The sequence below is a fragment of the Mizuhopecten yessoensis genome, unplaced genomic scaffold (assembly GCF_002113885.1).
Source record: "Mizuhopecten yessoensis strain PY_sf001 unplaced genomic scaffold, ASM211388v2 scaffold9157, whole genome shotgun sequence".
NCBI lineage: Eukaryota > Metazoa > Mollusca > Bivalvia > Pectinida > Pectinidae > Mizuhopecten > Mizuhopecten yessoensis.
Window position 1 is genome coordinate 203,350 of NW_018407907.1, and position 22,524 is coordinate 225,873.

Here is a 22,524-nt window from a genome sequence, read left to right on the forward strand (position 1 = left end):
GTCAACTTCGTCAAAAACCGATTCGGGTGCAGGTTATAATCACGAATAACGATAACAAACGAAATAGTCGATATGATGAGAAGATTGTAACTCATAGCCGCTAATTACGGACTTTGTGAGATCAAATTATATTTTTAAGGTAAAGGGTACCACATCATTAAATATTGTCAAAACGGAGAGTTCCACTCGGCGTTTTTTCTACCTCTTGGAGAATTCTCCCTTCTTCATAGACAGTAAGAAGACGAAGCAGCCCAAAAAAACCCAGTTTTTTTCTGGCTTAGAGTGACCTCCCTTGTAAAGTTTTTCATGGTCTTTGCGGCCGATAAATTGGACACGTTTCGATGATTTGCAGTTGTTATTTCTAGATGGCAACACTGATAAAGCGTACTCTTTGTAATGTATATATCCTGAGTTCAACTCCTGCTGTTTTTTTGTGTGTTTTCTTTTTTACTTTATATTTTCAAATATTCAATTTCAAACAACTACAGTTTTGTAAAATGCATAACATGTAATTATTAGGAACATATCTTTTGAAAAGGTATGAAACAATTTTTGCCCAGTAGGTACATTGGTAATAATATCATAGTTTAACTCGTAAGTACCCTTTACCTAAATACAAATACGGATCGTGAGTCTTTATAACAGGAAAACTACTCAGACGCTTTCATATTCCTACGCACACAGAAAATAGTTCAATGTCGCATGGATGTAAAAGTTAATTTAATGCATAAAATTAATATATTTACCCGTAGAACTACAAATTAACTATCCGGAATAAGATTCATCAGTTTGATATAAATAATAAAGACTAAGTTTGTTTTGAACACAAACAAGAATTTACTTCACTTGATTCGGCCTTCTGCGGCTTAGTGAATTGTTTTCAGTTGTTTAGAGTCAAGACTCTGGTCATTTACACTCTTTGGCTGACAAAGAAAACAGACGTTTTCGAATGCTCGCAAAATAAGTTTTCAATTCCGGTGTGTGTTCCAAACAAACTTAGACTTTACAAATGAACTAATTCTGTCCAATTACAATATTATCCGTGAAGACCTACAATCTACATTTCGGCCAGTGTCCACTAAAAAGTTGTTTACAGTTTAGCGGGATTGTCTTGCATCCTGGCCAGCCGTTTTAACGTGTTTGACTGAGACAGACTTGACAGGGAGTTTTCTTTGGTGATGTAAAACCCATCCTTCAATTCCCGGCTGACGTCAGAATCTAGTATCACCATAGCAACCCTCATGGCGATCGTAGCAGTGTAACCCCAGGTCTTCACGGTCTCGCCGTCAATATTGTCCGTGAAATAATAAAGACAAACGTTTCCGCCATGATGTTCATGCCTCGTCATAGTGTAATCTTCTGTCAAGAAGCGCGATAGCGGCAAATCAAACACCTTCCGCACTTCGTCCTCATTGACCTTCGGTACAAAGTCGTTCGGAATAACAGAAGCCACAGGAGTCACTAGTATGTTCTCCGACGCAAATGATGGCGGCAAAACGGCCAACACTCGGACATCCTCTGGGTTTAAGCCTACTTCCTCATTCGATTCTCGAAGTGCTGCGGCGATCTCGTGTTCGTCGGTGTCATCTTGTTTCCCGCCAGGAAACGCCACTACACCCGAGTGTGTTCTGAGGCTTGATGCCCGGATTGTCAGCATCACACGCCATTCGCCATTTTTCCAGAAGAGGGGTACGAGCACGCTCGCCCTGACGAGATTCGACGGGACCTGAATAGGCAGTGGATGTATCCTTGTGTCGAATGGACGGAGAATGCTTTCTAATGACCTCCAGTTTCCTGCCATGTTACTGAAATAATGGAAAAGAAATTCCAAATTACATACGGTTTGATAGCGTAAAATATGGTTATACGGGCACTATAACAGACTAACGATCTTACTTCGCTTGTTTTCTTTTTAATTTGCAGATAAGTTCGATCGGCTCCCTGCATCGTTTTTGGATTTTTTTGTAAGAAGAAACTAATTAACATGTGCTATTAAATCAAAGATGGCGGTGGCCTCACTTGCAGAATTAATTTTATTCAAATTTATTTACGAGGGTTCGTTAAATACATCTTACTTTTTTCCTTTTGGCTATTCACAGTATTCAACTATTTTTTTTTTATTTAACCCCCCTTTCCCCTTTTTAACTCTCGAGCCAACCTTTCTGATGATTTTAAGGTATACGAGATTTTATCTTATTCGTTTTGTCGAATAGTGGCCACATATCGTAAAATTATTCCGGCCGTAAATGTCCCTAGTTTTCAATGGGCCGTTAAGCACAAGCAAGCAAACAAACAAACAAACAAACACACAAACAAACCAGCTCCAATATGCAAATATTATCACGCATTTGATTGCTTTCATGATGATTTGTAAAGCTAAACAAGATGAAGTTAAAGATATATCGTTTATAATTGTTCTGTTTAGAAAGCAGAGGACAACAGACGCCATTCGTAACACTTAATTATTGCGTGTTTGGAAAGATAATCAATTCAACGAGCACGTAACAGAATCATTCGGTACATCTTCGGGAGAAATGGTCAGACCTTCGAGTGTTTTTTTTATTGATATAACAAGCCTTTAGGGACACGCAAATCCACACAGATTATAAATGAAATGTCCGCTTTCGTATCAAGCGCGTGTGAGACACGTGCAACGCAGATGCAGCCACGCATGCCGGTCATAATTTCAAAATCATTATCGGGGGAGGTAACCAGAACCGCAAATATATTATCGGAGGAGGTAACCAGAACCGCTGATGAATTGAATAGGGAGGTTACCGGATTCGCAAAAAACATGATCCCCTGATAGAAACCAGAACGTCAAAGATATATCAAGGAGGTTAATAGAACGTCTATGACATTATCGGGGGATGTTAGCAAAACCACAAAAATAGTATCATCGAGGGAGTCAACCAGAACCGCAAAGGATCAGAGGATGTAACCTCAAAGACATGATTTAGGGAAGGTAATCGGAAATCTTCAGTCATTATCGAGAGAGGTAACCAGAATCGCAAAGACATTATCGAGGGAGGTAACAAGAATGGCAAATACATTATCAGGGGGAGGTCGTAAAAAAATGGTGCTTTTTTGGGAATGGGTTTGTGGCAGATTTCGTGAGGGTCAAGCTGTCGAGGGTTTATTTGTGAAAATTGTGATGAAGTTCACGATTTCGAAATTTCGCTTCAATTGATAGTCAGTGCTGAAACGTAACTAATTCACTGATTTGTATTGTGCTACTTTATCAGCTGCTGGTAAGGCAAAAAAAATTAAAAAAAATACGAAATACAATATGTATGTCCAGATTTATCCATTTTCTTGATTCGTTGTTCCTGGTACGTAATTCAGTGTCATTCTTTGTTTATGTTCCAAGATATTAAAGTCGATAGTCACAAAGTACATTAATTCCGCGAGTCTGCTATAATGGAAAAGCAGGCTACATTACTTTTAAACGATGAAGGAGATTGTGAGCGTCATATCGACCCGGTGTTTCAGTGATATATCTTGTAATCCTTACGTCTGATGTATAAGTTCCATCCCGTCCACGTTACACTGAGCGGGCCAATTACATACACGGCTACAACTTATATCCCGTTAATTGATAGTTCATGACGATGCATTAGATTCACTCGAACTTTCGTGACAAGCACGCGCTTTCATTTCCTACATAATGGATTCCAATATTGCTGTCTAATTTATTTAAGTGCTGGCACGTACGGACAATAATACGCACAATCAAGTCACACATGTCTTTTGTATCTGCATTTGTGAAAATATTAAAGATCTCACGATAACTTCGTTAAAAAGACGACTCCAACCTCTGTATGCGTATTTTATGAATCAGCCATGAAAAACATGCAGTGTCTCGTGATTTGGTTACGCCGCCATTTTTATATATGTCAATTTGACGCTTGGCAGTGCGCTTCAAATAACACTTTGAATACTTTTGAATCAATCACTCGAATGACTCAGACTGTTGGAGGATTGTCTTTCATTGTTGACGCACACACAGACACCAAACAGCAATAATGAGAAAACTATTTGCATTACATTTTAGAATAATAATGAAAGTTTTTTGGATTGGATTATTTTCATATGGGCATGTTAAGACATTACATCTCCAACACACACGCAGGTATATACACACAGGGAGATATTAGCTAGGTGGCATATGACAAGTCGTTGGCCTGATAAGGCAGCTCCTGCGAGTTCCTCAAAAAATGTATTGATTATTGTGTATGCTCATTGTATATCTATGTACTGTAAATCGCTTTAGAGTGGCTTATGTTAGTGCTATATCAAATGTTGTATAGCATTATTATTAAGGGTTATGACTGCATAATAGGTTTTATGCAAGCTGAGGTTCCAGAGAGATCTGGCTGTTTAAGGGTAGGGTGGCTGCCTTTCTGGGGTGGTTTTCAAAAATGTCTGGGGATTTCCATACAATAAAAAATATGATAACATACAGGTTTTATAACTTGGCAAGTTTAGTGAATTTACTGGAACCTTTAAAATCCTCTTAGATCCCCAACTACATTATGTATGCAACCGATTTGCGTTCATATCGGCATGACCAGGCCAATCTCTTCACGGTACTTACAATCTTATAATTGCACATTCCCAGTAACTATTTTAGTAAACGCTATCTTACGCTATCGATGTAAAAAGTGTGCACAATTTTATTACCGAATGTAACAAAATGGGCTGTAAGCGTGTTATGCAACACGAGAGAGATTCTTTGATGTACCAAAGCGTCAATACATGTTTGACCATTATGACCACATAGAGTACATAGAGGAGTAGGGACAGTGCAGTAAAGCATCGTTTTAAAGTGTATTATTTAAGACGTTGGCAGGTGTTCCCTTTCATTCACCACTCACTGAAATATATCTCCGGTGTATATTTCACAGAAGGTAAACAACATCCTGGCGATATCTTTGCCTGATTACATAACAACACGAAAGATGTGACATCTCCGATAAAACCCGAGATAACACGATGTAATTTCCTGTTAAGATCATCAATCATACGCTAGCACCGACTAAACTTAACTCATTCAACCCTGAAATTTCATAATGGACTATTCCAACCTTTGGATTGAAAGAGTTCAAAACTGTCTTAAGGGGTAATAAGGTAAGATCCCTGAATCGCTCCAAAAATATAGATATATGATTTGGAATCTTTCTTAGCTCATGGCAATACTTTTTGTTAATGATTTTATATATATTTTAAAAGAAACCCTTAACTTGGAACTTTTATGAAAAAATGATAAAAAAACACATATCAACACAAGTATTCTGAAAGACAAAACACAAGGAGACCAGGCCAGTATTCGAACCCTGACCTCCGATCACAAATACGTTCGCCCACTGATAAACGATAGCTCCCTGGCCGAGCCCGACTACAGAATATCAAAAATGAATTTAGGGGCATGGTTTTGTGTGTATATCAAATCAATTGGGAATTTCTCTAGCATTTCGCCTGCATTTGGACAGGGTTTTCTAATACCAAAGTGTTTAAACTAGTATAATGATAATTAACAAAAATTAGAAGTTCGTATATACCGCTTTATCACAACCAAGTTCGTAGGTCGTCGCAAAGCGGTTCACAAAATATTATCCGTTGTTATAGGGCATTTGGATTTCTCAACTCCCGGGGGAAGCATACAGCCGGTGCTACCATTTCGGCGCTCACAGCTGGCATTCAACTATTCTACAACTGCCCAACCACGTACTCATTTACAGCTGAGTAGACTGGAACAAGCGGAGTTAAGTATCTTGTTCAAAGATACAACAAAGTACTGTGACGTGACTCGAACCGCAACCCTTCGGTCACGAGTCAGGCGTCCTACCACAAGACTACCGTGCCTCCACGTATAAACCAGCAACGCCCCTGTAACGGGATCACCTGTATTAAGAGATCACCATTTTCGCATTCCCATAAACCAGTTAACTATACTCGGGTAAGCGATCATTTTGGGTATTTCCATTTGTGGTTCCTTATTATAACATTTACGGTAATTTTAATACATTTTTTTTCAACTGGATCAGTGTTGCGCAATACAATAGATTCGGGTCATTGATTTATAATGCATTGTCACGTGAAGTATATAAGCCTCGTACAATAGCAATCTGTTGCAAATCACGTGTGTGTATTTTATTATCCATTAAAAACAATATTCAATATATATATTATGTAACCATCGTCATATTTTATTGAGCTCATAATATGTCTTTGTCATTTGTTGATATGCAATACTGCATACACATAATTACAACATGTACTGTTAATCCTGCACGCATTTAGTATTTTCCAGATATGTATAGTTCTTGGTTATAATCTTGAACATATTTCTAGGACTAATATGACCCCTGTAAAAGCAAGCAGTCACTTAAATTTGTAAACGATTATTAAATTAAAATATCCTGATCACCGTCACCTTTTCCATCCTGGCCACATTTCGGAATTGACAACAGGCCGGAAAGCGATTATTCACACATCACTAAATTGATCACAAGCTACAAATCAATCTTATGGTCACATCGGATAATTGACAACGAAAACAAAATAAATCCTGGTCACAAATCGAACTGAAGGTATAAATCAATCCTTGTCCCATATATATTAGGAGGCACGGTAGTCCAGTAGTAGGACGCCGGGCTCGTGACCGAAGGGTTGTGGGTTCGCGCCACGGCACGACAATGTGGTGTGAGCAAGATACTTTACTCCGCTTGTTCCAGTCTACTCAGCTGTAAATGAGTACGTGGTTGGGCAGTGCTAGAATTGTTGAATGCTAGCTGTTAGCGCAGAAATGGCAGCTCCGGCTGTATGCTCCCCAGGGAGTTGAGAAAGGTATTGGCTGGTTGCAGAGGCCCTATAACCACGGATAATAATTTGTGAACCGCTTTGAGACGACCTACGAATTAGGTTGTGATAAAGCGGTATATAAGAACCTCGAATTATCATTTTATTATTATTATTATATCTAAATTGACCATCAGCTGCAAAAAGTGATGCAGGTCATATCATAAAACTGAGCATTGTGTGGAACTCACCAAATTACGCATAGGCTTGCAACTTGGTGACATACCTAATCGAACAAAGAATAGAAAGAAATTCTGGTCACATCATCAAATAGATTACCGGCTAAAAATCGGTCCTTGTCGCATTTCTAAATTGATCATCAGCTGCAGAATGAATCCTGGTCTTATCCTTGAACAGATCACTGGTTTGAAAATTCTGGACAATTTTACATCACATAATCGAACACTGACTAGAAATCCTGATCACGTGTCTTAATCGACCAATGAATGGAAATCAAACTGAATCATAAAATCGACCACAGGCTAGAAAAACATTCTGGTGACATTCTGAAATGTTGTTGTCACTATCCGAGATCTCGATGTGAGGACGACACGTTACTTGGATTCGACTTAGATTTACATGGCGGGTGTCGTCGTTGAAGCATAAGACGTTTACACTTCCGGAACACCTGGTCTTATCATCCTTGTACTTTTTTTCAAGGGTCTCAATGTAAATATTTCCATGTTCATATTTTGGCCTGGTGTTTTAGTTCGAATCATGGTCTTGTTGATACTCCGGTATTCTGTTGTTATTTTAACCACTTACTGCACCGAATCGTAACTGTTGAACAAACCACAAACAGTCTTCGCCACAGAATTTGCCTGAATGTTTGTATGTTCTCAAATCTTGAGAGTGATTACTTATACCCGTCTTTGCCTGGCACTTAAACGACTCCAAACGCTTAAATAAAATTCCCTCTTCAGTTAGCACGTGTACAGGAGATGAAGAAACGAATCAGTTTCAAGATTCACATGTAGGGCGTTTCTTTCGACACCTTCCTAAACATTCTGTCTAGGGGGCTGTCATTTTAGTAAGCTTTATATCAATTTGAGATATATGTGTGTATATATATATATATGTTTGTTCTTGATTATGGCGTAAATGTGTACCTCTTAATTTAATGATAGATACCTATTTTATCATGAATCAGATATACAACGGAAACAAAATTTGTATCGCTTTTAAACTTTTCCGAACGCAACATCAAAGCTTAGAGTCTTTCACATTGTCCAGCATCTGTTGCAGTAAGTCCGTCTCCGTCTGAGCCGACAAGGATGTGTCCTTGGTCATGAAGTGACCTTCGGTGACCTCTCGCTGCTGGTCGGAATCGAGGATGACCATGGCGATTTTCATGATCACCTGCGCGGTGTAACCCCACGTCTGGATGGTCTCTCCATCAATTATGTCAGAAAAAAAGTAGGCAAAGAAGAGTGAACCACGAAACGGGAATTTTTTCACGGTGTAGTCCTCATTAAGAAACCTCGATATCGGAAGACTAAACACCTTTCGGACCTCCTCGACATTTCTTATTGGCTCAAAGTCCTTCGGAATAATCGCCACAACAGGAGTTACTATATTTGCAGGTCGGACAATAGCAGGAGAAAGTACACACAGCACGCGCACGTGTTTCCGGTCAAGGCCGATCTCCTCTTCGGACTCTCTAAGAGCTGTCGCGACAACGTTTTCGTCTTCCGGGTCTTCTTTTCCACCGGGGAAAGCCACGAGTCCGGAATGAGACCGTAGATTCTCTGATCGGACGGTGAGTAGAACATTCCATTCACCATTTTTCCAGAAGAGTGGAACGAGAACGCTTGCTCTATTGAAGCCTGGCGGAATGTTGAGATCATTGGAAGGATGAAGTCGAGTATCGTACTGGCGTAGTATGTCCTCCAGCCGGGACTCGGCCTCTCCCTCCGTCCACATTCTGGTGAATAGATGAAAAGAAAGAGAGCATGTAAACAAGGTCACCATGAGTAACTGAGACGCTTGTACACACTATAAATACGGGGCCTTTGCAAACAGGGTAAATGTGGGTATACACGGACATTTGCACACTTGGTAAATATGGGTACATTTGCATACGGGTTAATACGGACACCTGCACACAAGGTAAAGATGGGTATATATATATATATGTATATGGGGCAAAGAAGTAATTCCAAGAGTGTGGACAAGTTTAGGTTGTCAAATTTTCGGAGCGATCCGCTCCTTTTTCAAGAAACAGTGAAACAGGACAGTTACATGTACATACACATCATATAACAAGAAGATAGAATTGATATACTATAATTGAAAATATAGCTATTATATAAAACCAATAGTCCCCTCGGCTAAAGACAGCCGAAGGCAGCAATTAAGCTGAGAGCATCGCGGACAAGGAACGCTGATGTAGAGGACCTATTCTTGCGCAAGATGCACTATAATAAAAGTGAGTCAACGAGAGATATCAAAAACGTGGAACATGTGCATGTGTAAATCTGGCCCGGTAAATGTGAAAAATCTCCATTTTGTTACGGAATGTCTCATTAGTCGCCTCTCAATACTGCGATAGATATATCAGTCACAGCAGAGGGTCCACACTTTATATATATAGGGACATTTACACACAGGCGAAATATGGGCATACACGGACATTTGCACACAGGATAAAGACGGACAGGATATGCATTGACAGTTGTTACCAGGTTTGATAAGGGTATATACGGTGGAATGGATAGGCGGACACATATCTTAGGTAAACGGTGCATAGACGGACACTTATGAAAAAGTTAAATAAGAAGTCACGACACTGTATTTATACAAGGCAAGCAATAAATTGAAGAGAGAAACTTGTTTGAAAGATAATGTTTTCATGTATTAGTGTATGAAGTACCGGGGATGTAGGCGAGGTTTATTTTGTAGAATGATAAATATCCGCCGACTTGAAGTGCACAGATGTGCTGAAGTCGGCTGCTTTAGAACCATCATATATCATTCCTAAGTTTGCCGCGTCTGGCTGTGTAGAATTAGTTTTTATCGAATCTTCGTACATATGGTTTCGTCTGTGGATAATCTATTAGTTTTAAACATACGGCACGGCACTGTTATTGCATTTCTCGGATTTCTCCTTATATCCATCACAAGTCGGAATGTTATTTACATTTCTAAGATTCCCAACAGATATAAAACACGGGTTTACATATTGTATAAGTCTACCCTTCGGCAAAACTTGGTAATCAATATTGGCATTGTATCAATGAAACAAGGGTAGGGCGTACAAATGCATGTTGGGTGTATACCCCATTCAGGATCCCTGTACCACTGCACTGCCGTTTTTCCTATACACAGTTATCTCCCCTTAACTTCCGTTTGGATATACAGTAACTGAAGCACAATTGGGCTCATCCACTTCCGTAATCCAGGTAGCTCAATCGGTTTCAGAGATGGTATAACAAACTGAAGTCCAAGGTACAAATCCAGATTTGGCTCCGCAGAATACCTTACGGGTTTTTCATCTCATTCGTGTGTTTACAAAGGTCCCGCAAGGTGTATAGTTTTCTTTTAAAAAATGATTTATAAAAGCTATAGTAATGCTGGAAAAAAAAGAGAGTTGCGAAGGAGTTATTCATTTTCTGGCAGTTGTATTTGGGATCCTTAAATATACCATGTTAACGTTATTGTTATCGCTAATAGCATATTAACATTTTAATTCGAAGGTATAACTATATGTAAATATTTATGATAAAGCTACGTATGGGAAATTCTACTTGGCTGTTTCGTTCTTTCATTGAAAACAAACTTTGTTCCTTGATATAAAGAATAATTTTCTATTTTGGTAGACTACGATGACGTGATAATTCCTAGTTGAGCACGTGTAAAGTGAATAGAATAAATATTAATGCCCAAGCCATGAAAACTTGTCGCGATCCATGGTAAGGTTATAATGATAATTCCAGTTAACACGAACATTTATTTATTGATTTTCATTGTAAACCGAAAATATTGTGAAATATTGTGCTTTGATTGATCCAACACGTGAGACTGTCGCGCCAAAAACATTATGTATAGCCGAGCTAGACTAATTTGTCTATTTCAAATGCAAATGCTCCGCATGCATAGCCATTCTTAATAGTATCGCGTTGTAAGACATACACAATTCATGCATATGTTGTGCAAGCTCCCTTTTGCAGTATCCCATATGGGGAGGCTGATAGTTTAAGCGAGACACGATGCGTGCTTACAGAACGTAGTTTGCCGGGTATATGGCCGTGCCACTGTTCGTCTGGCGGACTTGGCATTGACGAGCAGACGACACCTGGCTCTCAACAGTCCATCATTAAACTCAATCGGGAACCCGTTTACGGAAAGTGCCCACGGTTCTCGAATTCATTAAACTCAGAACAGCAGCTTTTCATTTTATGATCTTAATACAATATAGATTATCCAAAAACAGCTAAAGACGAAAATACTCTAGTTGATGGCGGGGATTAAAATAGTTTTATCCTTATTATAGCTTGGCACTGCTAAGCAACTGATTTCATTATAACAAATCGATTTTCGACAATACCACGTAGGCTAATCCGTTATTTCATGGGTGGTTTTTTAATTTTCTTCTCGACGCAAAACGATATTTCTTCTTCATCAGATGCATAGGAATTGTCAGTTGGCGAAAAATATTGCTAGTGTGGGTGGGTAAGTAGGTAGGGGGTGGGGGTGGTGATTATTTAGCAGTCTGGGTTAGTATGCGTTGGCACTTGGAGGCTGTCGGATATGGAATCCGGGGCTACGTAATGGAATTATTGGATTATAGAGTTTAGAACGATCGACCGGTCCAAGTAACAATTCTATTGTATAACATGTACTGAACTGTTAAATTCTAACCATATGTTTTCTAGGTATGCACTCAAACTAAATAAATCTACGTGCGAAGCTTCTCTCCTTCCGGCTCCGAATCGTCTGCTCGAAGAATAACCAACATGATGACGTGATTCGGTAGGTTCATTTAAATAACAGCTCCATAAATACGAGTATACGCCTTAAAATAGACATATACATTGTTACAACGTCAAAATAAATCATATTTCCAAAGTTAATTGACAATTTAAAAAGACATTAACATTACGGGAATGTTACTCGATGCGGGTATTATTGCGGCCGTTGATTAATGTGCCCGGCCAATATAGATGTTAGACATTGCCCCGGTCACAGTCTATAACGAGAATAGCATTGTATCGGTATTACAGTTAGTTGAAAAGTCGCCAATCCAAATACCACTGGGTCATCATCGATTGTCCATCAACACCGCTCGTCGTCAAGTTCACGTGCGGTTATATCGTCATTTCCGGTGCCTTGGTGACAGCAGAAGGTCGATTTCCCGCCAACCATGACGCTTCCGATTCCATCTCTCAAGCAACAAGATTTGGTCTCTTAGCCAGAACGGATCTCTTTCAAGGAATTGATGGATGGTCGGCAGCGAGCGCCGGACGCTATCTTCTAATCGTTACCGCAGCAGGCTTGTGCAGAAAAGGCAAGGAGAGGCGACCTGTCTCGATGACACAGCTATGAGCATGAGGTCTTTGATGGCATAAACACGAGTCTGATAATCTGTCTTACCGTTTTTACAGGATAGTTTTTATAAAACTGTGAAATCTTTTCCAATGTATAAGAAAAAGCATTATTTACAGAAAAAGAAAGATGCTGCCCCCTTCCGAAACTAAAAGGGGTAAAACACACCAGGTTTTTACGACTGTTCGACTTCCGCTCTTATGTTTAGTTTACTCTACCCCCCCCCCCCCCCCCCCCCCCCCNTTTTATACCAAACACCTAAATGGTAACTATATCAAAAAGACTGTTAGCCGTAGTTATGATATAAACAACAATGAGGAAAGGACAATAACTGTTAAGGCTAAATGAGGAAACACACCTTTTGTAGATTACCTCGAAATTCAAAAATTGAAATAAAATGTCTACAACAAGGTGTCTGCACTACATGACCATCGTATAGCTATGCACTGAACGCCCCGGCCAGCATTTCTGTACACTGTCGTCTCGAGTGGTGTCTTTTCATAACGTTAATGTACATATTTAACAAATCATGACCGAATTTATAACATTCACAACTTAGTTCAAGTTCTAGCTTGAAAAAGGTGTCGAGTTCAGTGTTTTTGTACACTCAATTTTGTAACAAAAACCGGACTAATTTCAATTTTGCAAATTAACGTCCTATCGATTGCATTTATGAAGTTACTGTATGTTTTTATGTAGTTGCTGTATGTATTTATGTACTTGCTGTAAGTATTTGTATGTATTTATGTACTTGTTGTATGTATTTATGTACTTGCTGTATGTATTTATGTACTTGCTGTATGTATGTATGTACTTGCTGTATGTATTTGTATGTATTTATGTACTTGCTGTATGTTTTTATGTACTTGCTGTATGTATGCATGTACTTGCTGTATGTATGCATGTACTTGCTGTATGTATTTATGTACTTGTATGTATTTATGTACTTGCTGTATGTATTAATGTACTTGCTGTATGTATTTGTATTGCTGTATGTATTTATGTACTTGCTGTGTGTATTTATGTACTTGCTGTATGTATTTATGTACTTGCGGTGTGTATTTATGTACTTGCTGTATGTATTTATGAACTTGCGGTGTGTATTTATGTACTTGCTGTATGTATGTACTTGCTGTATGTATTTGTATGTATTTATGTACTTGCTGTATGTAATTATGTACTTTCTGTATGTATTTATGTACTTGCTGTATGTGTTTATGTACTTGCTGTATGTATTTATGTACTTTCTGTATGTATTTATGTTCTTGCTGTGTGTATTTATGTACTTGCTGTATTGATTTATGTACTTGCTGTATGTATTTGTATTGCTGTATGTATTTATGTACTTGCTGTATGTATGCATGTACTTGCTGTATGTATTTAGGTACTTGCTGTGTGTATTTATGTACTTGCTGTATTGATTTAAGTACTTGCTGTGTGTATTTATGTACTTGCTGTATGTATTTATGTTCTGCTGTGTGTATTTATGTACTTAAATCAATACAGCAAGTCCTTAAATCCATAAATACATACAGTAAGTACATAACTACACCCAGCAAGTTCCTAACGACATACAGCAAGTACTTGAAAACATACAGCAAGTACTTAACTCAATACAGCAAGTACTTGAAAACATACAGCAAGTACTTAAATCAATACACCAAGTACATAAATACCTACAGCAAGTACATAAATATGTACTTGTTGTATGTATTTATGTACTTGCTGTATGTATTTATGTACTTGTTGTATATATTTATGTACTTGCTGTATGTATTTATGTATCAATGTACTTGCTGTATGTATTTATGTACTTGTTGTATGTATTTATGTACTTGCTGTATGTTTTCATGTACTTGCTGTATGTATTTATGTACTTGCTGTATGTATTTATGTATTTAAGTACTTGCTGTATTGATTTATGTACTTGCTGTATGTATTTGTATTGCTGTATGTATTTATGTACTTGCTGTATGTATTTATGTACTTGTATGTATTTATGTACTTGCTGTATGTATTTATGTACTTGTATGTATTTATGTACTTGCTGTATGTATTTATGTACTTGCTGTATGTATTTATGTACTTGCTGTATGTATTTATGTACTGTATTAATTACGCGTTTATGTATTAATGTCTGAACGATTTATCATTATTATGGAAAAGTATATTACAGAGTAAATATCGGTTTAAAAGGTCATTGTCCCTTGGCAATGCACTAGGAAACGGAAGTGACATGAGCAACGTCTATAAATTACTCAACGCCAATCTGTGACCGGCTTAATTTAGCTTGCACGATCTTTTTTTTCTTCTTCAGGATTTTGCGTCCTCACAACAGCTTTGACAACAGGAAGACTCTGTTTACAGACACTGAAATGTCATTACTTGGACACAGTATCAACCACTCCGCCCGTCACATCATTCTGACAACAGGTAAACCAGAGAAAAAGTAGTTAGGGAAGATATGAGGCAATAGAAGTTCTTAGCGTTGCAATGTGGCAGGATATCAAATTTCTTTGGTTTCTTTAGTGTTTGGTTTTATTTTGTTTAACGTCCTATTGCCAGCTAAGGTCATTTAAGGACGTGCCTCCATATGTGCTATGTATGCGTGCACGGGTGTATGTGTGCAGGAGACAGGGTATGTTGGTATAATTGCATCCTTGTGATAGCGCGGATCTGATGCCGACTTTATAGTGCTATCACACTGAAATACTATGTCGAAGGCACCCAGCACATCATTCCGCCAGGTCACTTTACACTGACAACAGGTGAACCAGCTGTTGTCATTTCCCTACAACTAGGACAGAAATGATAAAACCTCGTCTGCAGGGAACCCGACATTAATCGCCTCATACGATCATGTATTGGGATAACGCAGGGCTATTCTTTCCCCCGAACCTGCTCATGTACGGAGGTAAACGTCTTTTTATGGCAGACGCCGCCTACTCTTTCTGCGATCTTTTACAGCGATGCCCTTAACAAGCATTGACACAGGGGACCGACTGCTTTACATCTCATTACAGAGATTTAAGTATGTGGCGTTGTCACGAAAATTTATCAGTTAACAAAATTCTACTATTTCATTCTTTTTATACCTCAGACATATACACGGCCAATGTATGGGCGTTCACAGACAGAACTTGTGAGAAATATTGATTTAGTTTGGTAAAGATTTAACTAGTGCTTAGCTGCAGACAGCTAGTTCAATTCGTCAATGTCTGTTGCCATTCGTTAGTTACAGCAGACAAGGGGTGGCTATAATGGAAGATCACAGCATGTTACAAGCGCTGTGCGTAAATCACGGCACCAACCGTCAATACTTAGACTTGATGCAGACATGTTCTGTCTTACTAACGGCATTAAGCGTCTAGCGCGTTTTTTTTAGAACATCTTAAGTCTGTTGTCTAACATTCGGGCAATTTTACGTGAGCAGGTTTTCATCTCTGTAATATGTACGGGGTATAATCGATAGTTATACATCGTAAAAAGACATTATAGAGTTTGGGATGCTATTTTCTGTGGGGCTCCGAACCACATAACACACCGCCAGGACATTGTTGCTAATCAGGAATTGAACCATAATCGTTGTATACTATAGCCGATTATAAATTAATATTGTATAACTGTATGCACAAAATCTAACTTATCGACTTTGATCAGAATTTTCCCCCGTTAAATTTCAATTGAACAAATTAAGTCAAAAAAGAAAAAATTGAAAAAGAAAAAAAGGAGGAGAGCATGGCCCTTATGAGTTCCGAATGACCGAAGCGGACGACAGCAATGTTTCTTCTTCGCAGTGTTTTGTTTTCGTTGTTGTTATTGAAATGAACTATTTCAGATCTTTATTGCTATGTTTTGTTGATAAGATGAGACCATTGTTTACACAAAGTTGATTTATTTCTGTTTTATATATTATACACTATACAGACTATACATATAAATGGTACATAATAATAATTGTATTTATGAAAATGATACAGAAATATTTTTTTCAACTTAAGGATCCCCGTCCAGCTGATGAAAACTATAGCTAAGTATTGGAAACTGTTTTGACCGGTATGACTAGAGCTTTGATAAATCATTTTTGAAAGGGAAAACATTCACTGCAGGACTTTTATGAAAATATTGTAAAGAAGAAATTAAAAACATATATCACCAACAACGGTGTTTTGAGCGTAAAAAATCAGAGGGGCTAGACCGGCATTCGAAACCTGGGCCCGTATTCATGAAACCGTTCTCATTCTCAAGTATGAATTCTGTGCTCAAACCAGCTTTCTTGTAACTCACTTTAATCATGTCAAAAACTCAATTGTAAACATTGAAAACAGTATTTGGCTCTAAGTCGCTTTATTTTATTTTTTTTCCAAATCATTGACAAAATAAGATTTTTTAAATATCTTATAGCCGGAAGAAGAAAATTGGGCATGTACACAAAATCCATACTTAAGCAATATACTTCAGATTGTTCTATATACTATCAAGCACTGGACTTCAGATTGTTCTATATATTATCACTCTAATCGATTAAGCTACCCTGTAAATAGAATAAGCTACCCTGTAAATAGAAGTATCCTGGTCTAGCGGTTACAGGTGTTTTCAAAAGGTACTAAGGGGATTTTACTGTATATACGAAAAACCACAGAACAGCGGCGCAAGGATCCTTAAATGTAAACTTAATTTATTTTACAACAACGAAATAAGATTTTTCAACCCTTGTTGGCCTGGGTAGAAGTGCGCACAGAGGGTCTTAACGAGGGAGGAAACCAAAATAACCGGAGAAACCCCAAGTGATCAGGCTAAATTTGTGATTACATTTACGTTTGATCGGAGATTCGAACACCGACCGTGTTAGTGAAATGCCAGTGCGATTTTCACTGCGCAACCCGACCACCCCTTATTTCTATATCATACTTAAAAGTTTTAAGTATACTTAAGATACTGCCATTATGAATGTTTTTCATCTTAATGATTTATAACATGTAATATCTAGTACCAACTATAATTTCTATATAATTAGTTTAACATACATGCATCATACATGAAAATATGGAATCTGATGACGAAATGTCTTTCGTCATACGGTATCCAACAGCTTTTAAGCTATCGTGGTCCTTACAACAATCGTTTAACTGACCGTGTATATAAAACTATCACGTCACAACTTTGATATAGTACTTTCATCAAGAACTACATTAAGAAAATTGTCTTTTCCTCCAAACGCGTCATCTTTAGTGACCGAGACGCCCTCTCCGACTTCTATGCGCGTGTCCGTCTGGAACGCCACCATGGCCACAAGCATACAGTACATTGCGGTGAATCCCTACGTCAAAACCGTATCACCGTCATGTTCATCCGCAAAATAATAAACACCAATTATTTTGCCATGGAATGGCATCTTGTGTACTGTGAAGTCAGATTCTAAGAATCTTGAAAGTTGTAAGTCAAATACTTTTTTTACTTCGTCGATATTAATATTGGGCACAAAATCTGAAGGGATCAAACCAAGCACTGAAGTTACGCCATTATTATGGGCGACGTAGCATGGCGGAAAGACTGCGACTATTCGGACATCCTCGGGTTTTAGCCCAATTTCTTCCTCTGCTTCTCGGAGCGCGGCGGCGATTTCGTCCGTGTCACCCTCGTCTTGCTTTCCTCCTGGAAAAGCGACGTCCCCAGAGTGGGAGCGGAGGCGGGTAGCCCGTTGGGTGAGAAGGACCCGCCATTCACCATCTCTCAGAAACAATGGGATCAGGACACTAGCCTTGCACAAGCCCGGGGGCACCGTTAATCGGTCATCGGACAGACGTGTGTCAAATCTTCGGAATCGGTCCCTTAGATCTCTCTCAGTTAGCATTGTATCTAAAGTCAAACAAAACAGCAGTCTTACGTGTTAGAATGTTAAGAAAAGAGATCCCATAGGACTCTTGGCACCCACAATCGAAAGCTCTTTGTCATTTTTATGTTGTAAGTTTTGTTCTCTTTTCCATTTCAATAACTTTTTTACAAAAGAATATTACAATGTCAAAAGCTTTTGACAACAGGCTTAAAGCCTAATTACATTTTTTCTCTTTTCTGTTTGATTAACACTTTATCTGGGTTTGACGATGTTCTTTCAGAATAAGGTTGTCTATATAGAACATATGAGATTTCTATTTTCTGGCCGCTATATTTTTCTTCCGATCAAGCGACTTGAAGCTTGAAACCAATATGCAATATTATAGAACAGGGACCCTACTCTTGTGAGAAATAGCAATAATAGCAACAACCTTCAAATTCAGAATATCTGCTTGGTCGCCATCTTTTTTTTCTTATTCAAGCTAAAAAATGAAAGATACACAGGATTGGAACTAAAATATACCTTCAAAAGTGTCTTGAGAAATAACGATAACAAATTAAAATTGCCAAGATCACGAGCAAGACAGGATGGTCTGGTGGCTCCGATCGGACGAGAAAAGGTCTTGGGTCACCTGCCCGAAAACGTGGGTTTTCTCCGGGTACTCCGGTTTCCTCCCAGATTAAGACCCCGCGAGCTAAAATCCGGGTCAACAAGAGTGTTTAATATAAGTTGAAATAACTTGTTTCATGGTTGTTGTAAAATAAATAAAGTTTATATTTATATTTAAATTGCCAAAAAATCCAAAATCCAAAATGGACGCCAGTTTTTCCTTTTGTTCACAAATGAAAACGTGCGTAACTAAGGACAAATTGAATTCTTGAGAATCACACGTACAGTACTTCTTGAGAAATAGCAATAATAAGAATTCTTCAAGAATGGACGACGAACTGTTTTGTTAAGTTAGCGTTGCTTATTTGCATGCATCAAGTGAGCGTTGTCTAGTAACATAATATTTAGTGAGCGTTGTCTAGTAAATAATATTTAGTGAGCGTTGTCTAGTAACATAATATTTAGTGAGCGTTGACCAGTTTCATAATACTTGGTGCATATTGCTATGTTACATGATAGTTAGTGTGCATTGCTTATTTTCATGATATTTAGTGGGCATAACTTATTTTCATTATATTTAGTGAGCCTTTATCATTTTTATTATATTTATTGAGCCTTTATCATTTTCATTATATTTAGTGAGCCTTTATTATTTTCATGATATTTAGTGAGCATTGCTTAGTTACATGGTATGAATGAACTTGTCTTGTTGCGTAATATTTAGTAAGTACTGATTAGTAAGTGGACACTGTTTAGCTATGAGGTAATTCGGTTAGCTATAAATATCGTGATATTTAGTGAGCATTGCTAAGTAACACGAGTACGGATTTTGTCAATAGTGCGGGGATCCTTAAGTAATGCTATCTGTCGAGTTGTGTCCGTCCTCGAAAGTATCAAGTTTACTTCCTCGTGTACCATAGCATGACTGTTCTAACACAAGCCACTGGCAAAACAGCAATCAACAGGAAGTTCCCCGATTACATACTGCAATACGATCTCAAAGATAAAACGTGTCGATATGTCAATTTCCCGATGTGTCGATGCTTCATTATATCCCTCATTGTTGTTTGTGTATGCGTCCCCCCCCCCCCCCCCCCCCCCCCGTTTCTACAGGACGTGTAAACATGGCATTGAAGTATTAGCAGTAGCTTTGGCAAAATTTAAGATTTTTAACGGGAGAGGAGCCGATCGAGGCATTGATGTTCGTGCAATAAACACGTTGTTTCCTGTTTATAACCGATTCATTATGCGCATGCCCGGCGTCTAAGTGACCCCATATAACATTTGAAATGTTAAGGACTTACAAAGCGTCATTTTGCGCATTAGATTTTGTAGCGCATTAGATTTTGTACCTTGACAACTTTTGCATATATTTCTTTTTCATTTTAAAATCCTTTATATTTTTCTTTACACCAGGTAAACGCAAGTACAGGTATAAACACCTTTCAATATCCAGATGAAGGACCTTGAAGCCGTTTTGTTGATTAAACAAACACACTGCGCACTGGGACATAAAATATGCTCAGCGGGAGGGTTCCAATCTTAATACCGATAAAAAACATCCATAACATGTCGATGCCTCTTTCGTTTTATTGTCAAATCACGGTCAAATTGCAATCGCTTTTATCGAACGAGCAAATTAAAATTCACATTGGCTTTCACGTTTGATATATTGTGCTTTGTTGTGTTAAATACCCAAATCAATTAAACTGTAAAAAAAACCACCACCGTTTTATTTATAATTCAAAATCCATTATTTATAGACTAGGAAGCATAACACGCGCTTACGTCATCAAAATGTTGGCAGGTACCGAAGTCTTGTTTTCGCGAATTTAATGACCGCTTGTCAAGTTCTAAAATGTAGTAAGTTGAGTCATTGGCGTTTTCCAGTCAGTGGGCTTTGCTTTTTTCTATCGATGACATTTCATTACAGAATATTTTATTGTACTGATCTTATGTACAAAAGGAATCGGGCAACAGGCATAGCCTATATAAGCCCTCTCCTTCATATAAACGATACTTTTGCATATGTTTCTTTTAAGTATTAAAATAAGAGATCATCTGTACTTTAAATTGGATTGGACAATACATATCTCAAATATCGCTTTTGTTGTAAGAGAGATTATTTTAAAAAACTATTTGAGACTCTAATAAAAACGTCTGGTGTCTCTAACTATCGATGACATTTTGCCTTGCATTAATTATTAAAGCAAGCACTGGGGATATGCCAACACTGTTACTTTTAAATGCCACAGAGAGATTGGATACGTAGATTATTGCTAAATCGTAATATTACACCGTGTGACATTCAAGAAACCGTTGGGAATAAACCGGATATCCGGCAGTTTACTAGCATGTTATTTCAAAATGGAATCTATAAAGTCAGTCCACTTCTGAGATTGGTACATGGCCCAGATTCGTTTTTTTTTTTTAGTTTCGGGTTCAACGTCTTCGAAAGAGCTGAGGTGGTGAAGACGTGCGTTAATGGAGACACCGCCCATAGGAAGAGTAGGGAAGAGTGCAAAAAATCCCGCCAATCCCAAGTGTTACAATGAGGGCAACCGACCAATTTTAGTTTCCTTGAGGTCCCTTAAGTAGATCTGAAGACACCGATTCTGTAAGAGGTCCCACTTTATTCAAGAGGAGCCGCGGTGCCCTTCACTACTGGGTCGTGGGTTCGAGGCCTACGTTGGGCAGTCGCCGGGTACTGGACGTAGGTTGGTGGTTTTTCTCCGGGACACTCCGGCTTTTCTCCACCACCAAAACCTGGCACGTCCTTATATGACCACAGCTGTTAATAGGACGTGAAACACAAACAAACCAAACCCCACTTTATTCGCCCCTTATGACGCGCAGCGGGATACAGCAGGCATTTGGTTTACCCGAACGTTAGTTTCCTGCATTGGAAATCACAACAAGAGGATTGCAATGAAATTGTTGCAAACATAACTTTAAAAGACAGAAAAAAAGAGAAAAAAACCACACAACATATCACTACCTTTGTCAAACTTGTAGATTCAGGTTGCCTGTTTCTCACCGTCATCTGGACATTGTCGGCTACAACGTAACTCAATCGGTAGAGCGACCGTCTAGAGTTCGGAGGGTTCCGTGTTCGAATTGTGATCTGGTGGTGCATTTTTCTTTATCCTATTACAAAATTAACGAATTGCCAACCCTTGTTTCCAACACTTGATGAATGTTTGGCAAGGGAAACCCGATCCTTGGTTGTAAATAGCTGTTCCTTCGGGGGCGAAAGCTTAGAAAAAGGAGGGAGGAATGTAGTGGAAATGACTGGGTTGATTGCGACGACCAGGTAGCTCCATTGGTAGAGCGTTCGTCTGGAATTCGGAGGGTCCCAGGTTCAAATCCCGGTCTAGCCGTTGTGTTTCTCTTTCGCCTGTTACAAACCTTACTCAACAAACTTAAGACATGGACCAACAGTGTGGCACTGTCAGTATGCAAACCCATTTGGTGAAATTCAACTTAGGCGGTGCCCTTACAAATGAAATTCTGATTTTCAGTTTGAGGAAGGCGATTTGAAATTGCAATTTATATTTTTTTCTGTCTTGCCGGGTTGTTTGTTTGAAAAAAAGGAAGAAAAAATAGGTGATGCTTTACTATTGCTGAATCTTACATCAAATCCTTCAAGGACATTCCAAACTATACTTAGTGAA

At 38.5% G+C, this 22,524-nt stretch overlaps 1 protein-coding gene across 4 annotated transcripts in view; it reads right to left on the reverse strand.

Moving 5' to 3' along the window:
• Positions 1–553: 553 nt before the first annotated feature.
• LOC110457489 (uncharacterized Nudix hydrolase NudL-like) overlaps positions 554–22,524 on the reverse strand; it is a 55,250-nt gene continuing 33,279 nt past the window's right edge. Inside the window, exons 1-2 of one of the 4 annotated variants that reach the window (XM_021508791.1) lie at positions 7,141–8,067; positions 554–1,805 (exon numbers count right to left, since the gene is read on the reverse strand). In XM_021508791.1, coding sequence (XP_021364466.1) covers positions 1,091–1,805; positions 7,141–7,181 — 756 coding nt within the window. In that variant the 5' untranslated portion in view covers positions 7,182–8,067 and the 3' untranslated portion in view covers positions 554–1,090. Of the gene's footprint in view, positions 1,806–6,922; positions 8,786–22,524 lie in introns of those variants that run through there. The other 3 variants (XM_021508794.1, XM_021508793.1, XM_021508792.1) reach the window with 3 other exon arrangements.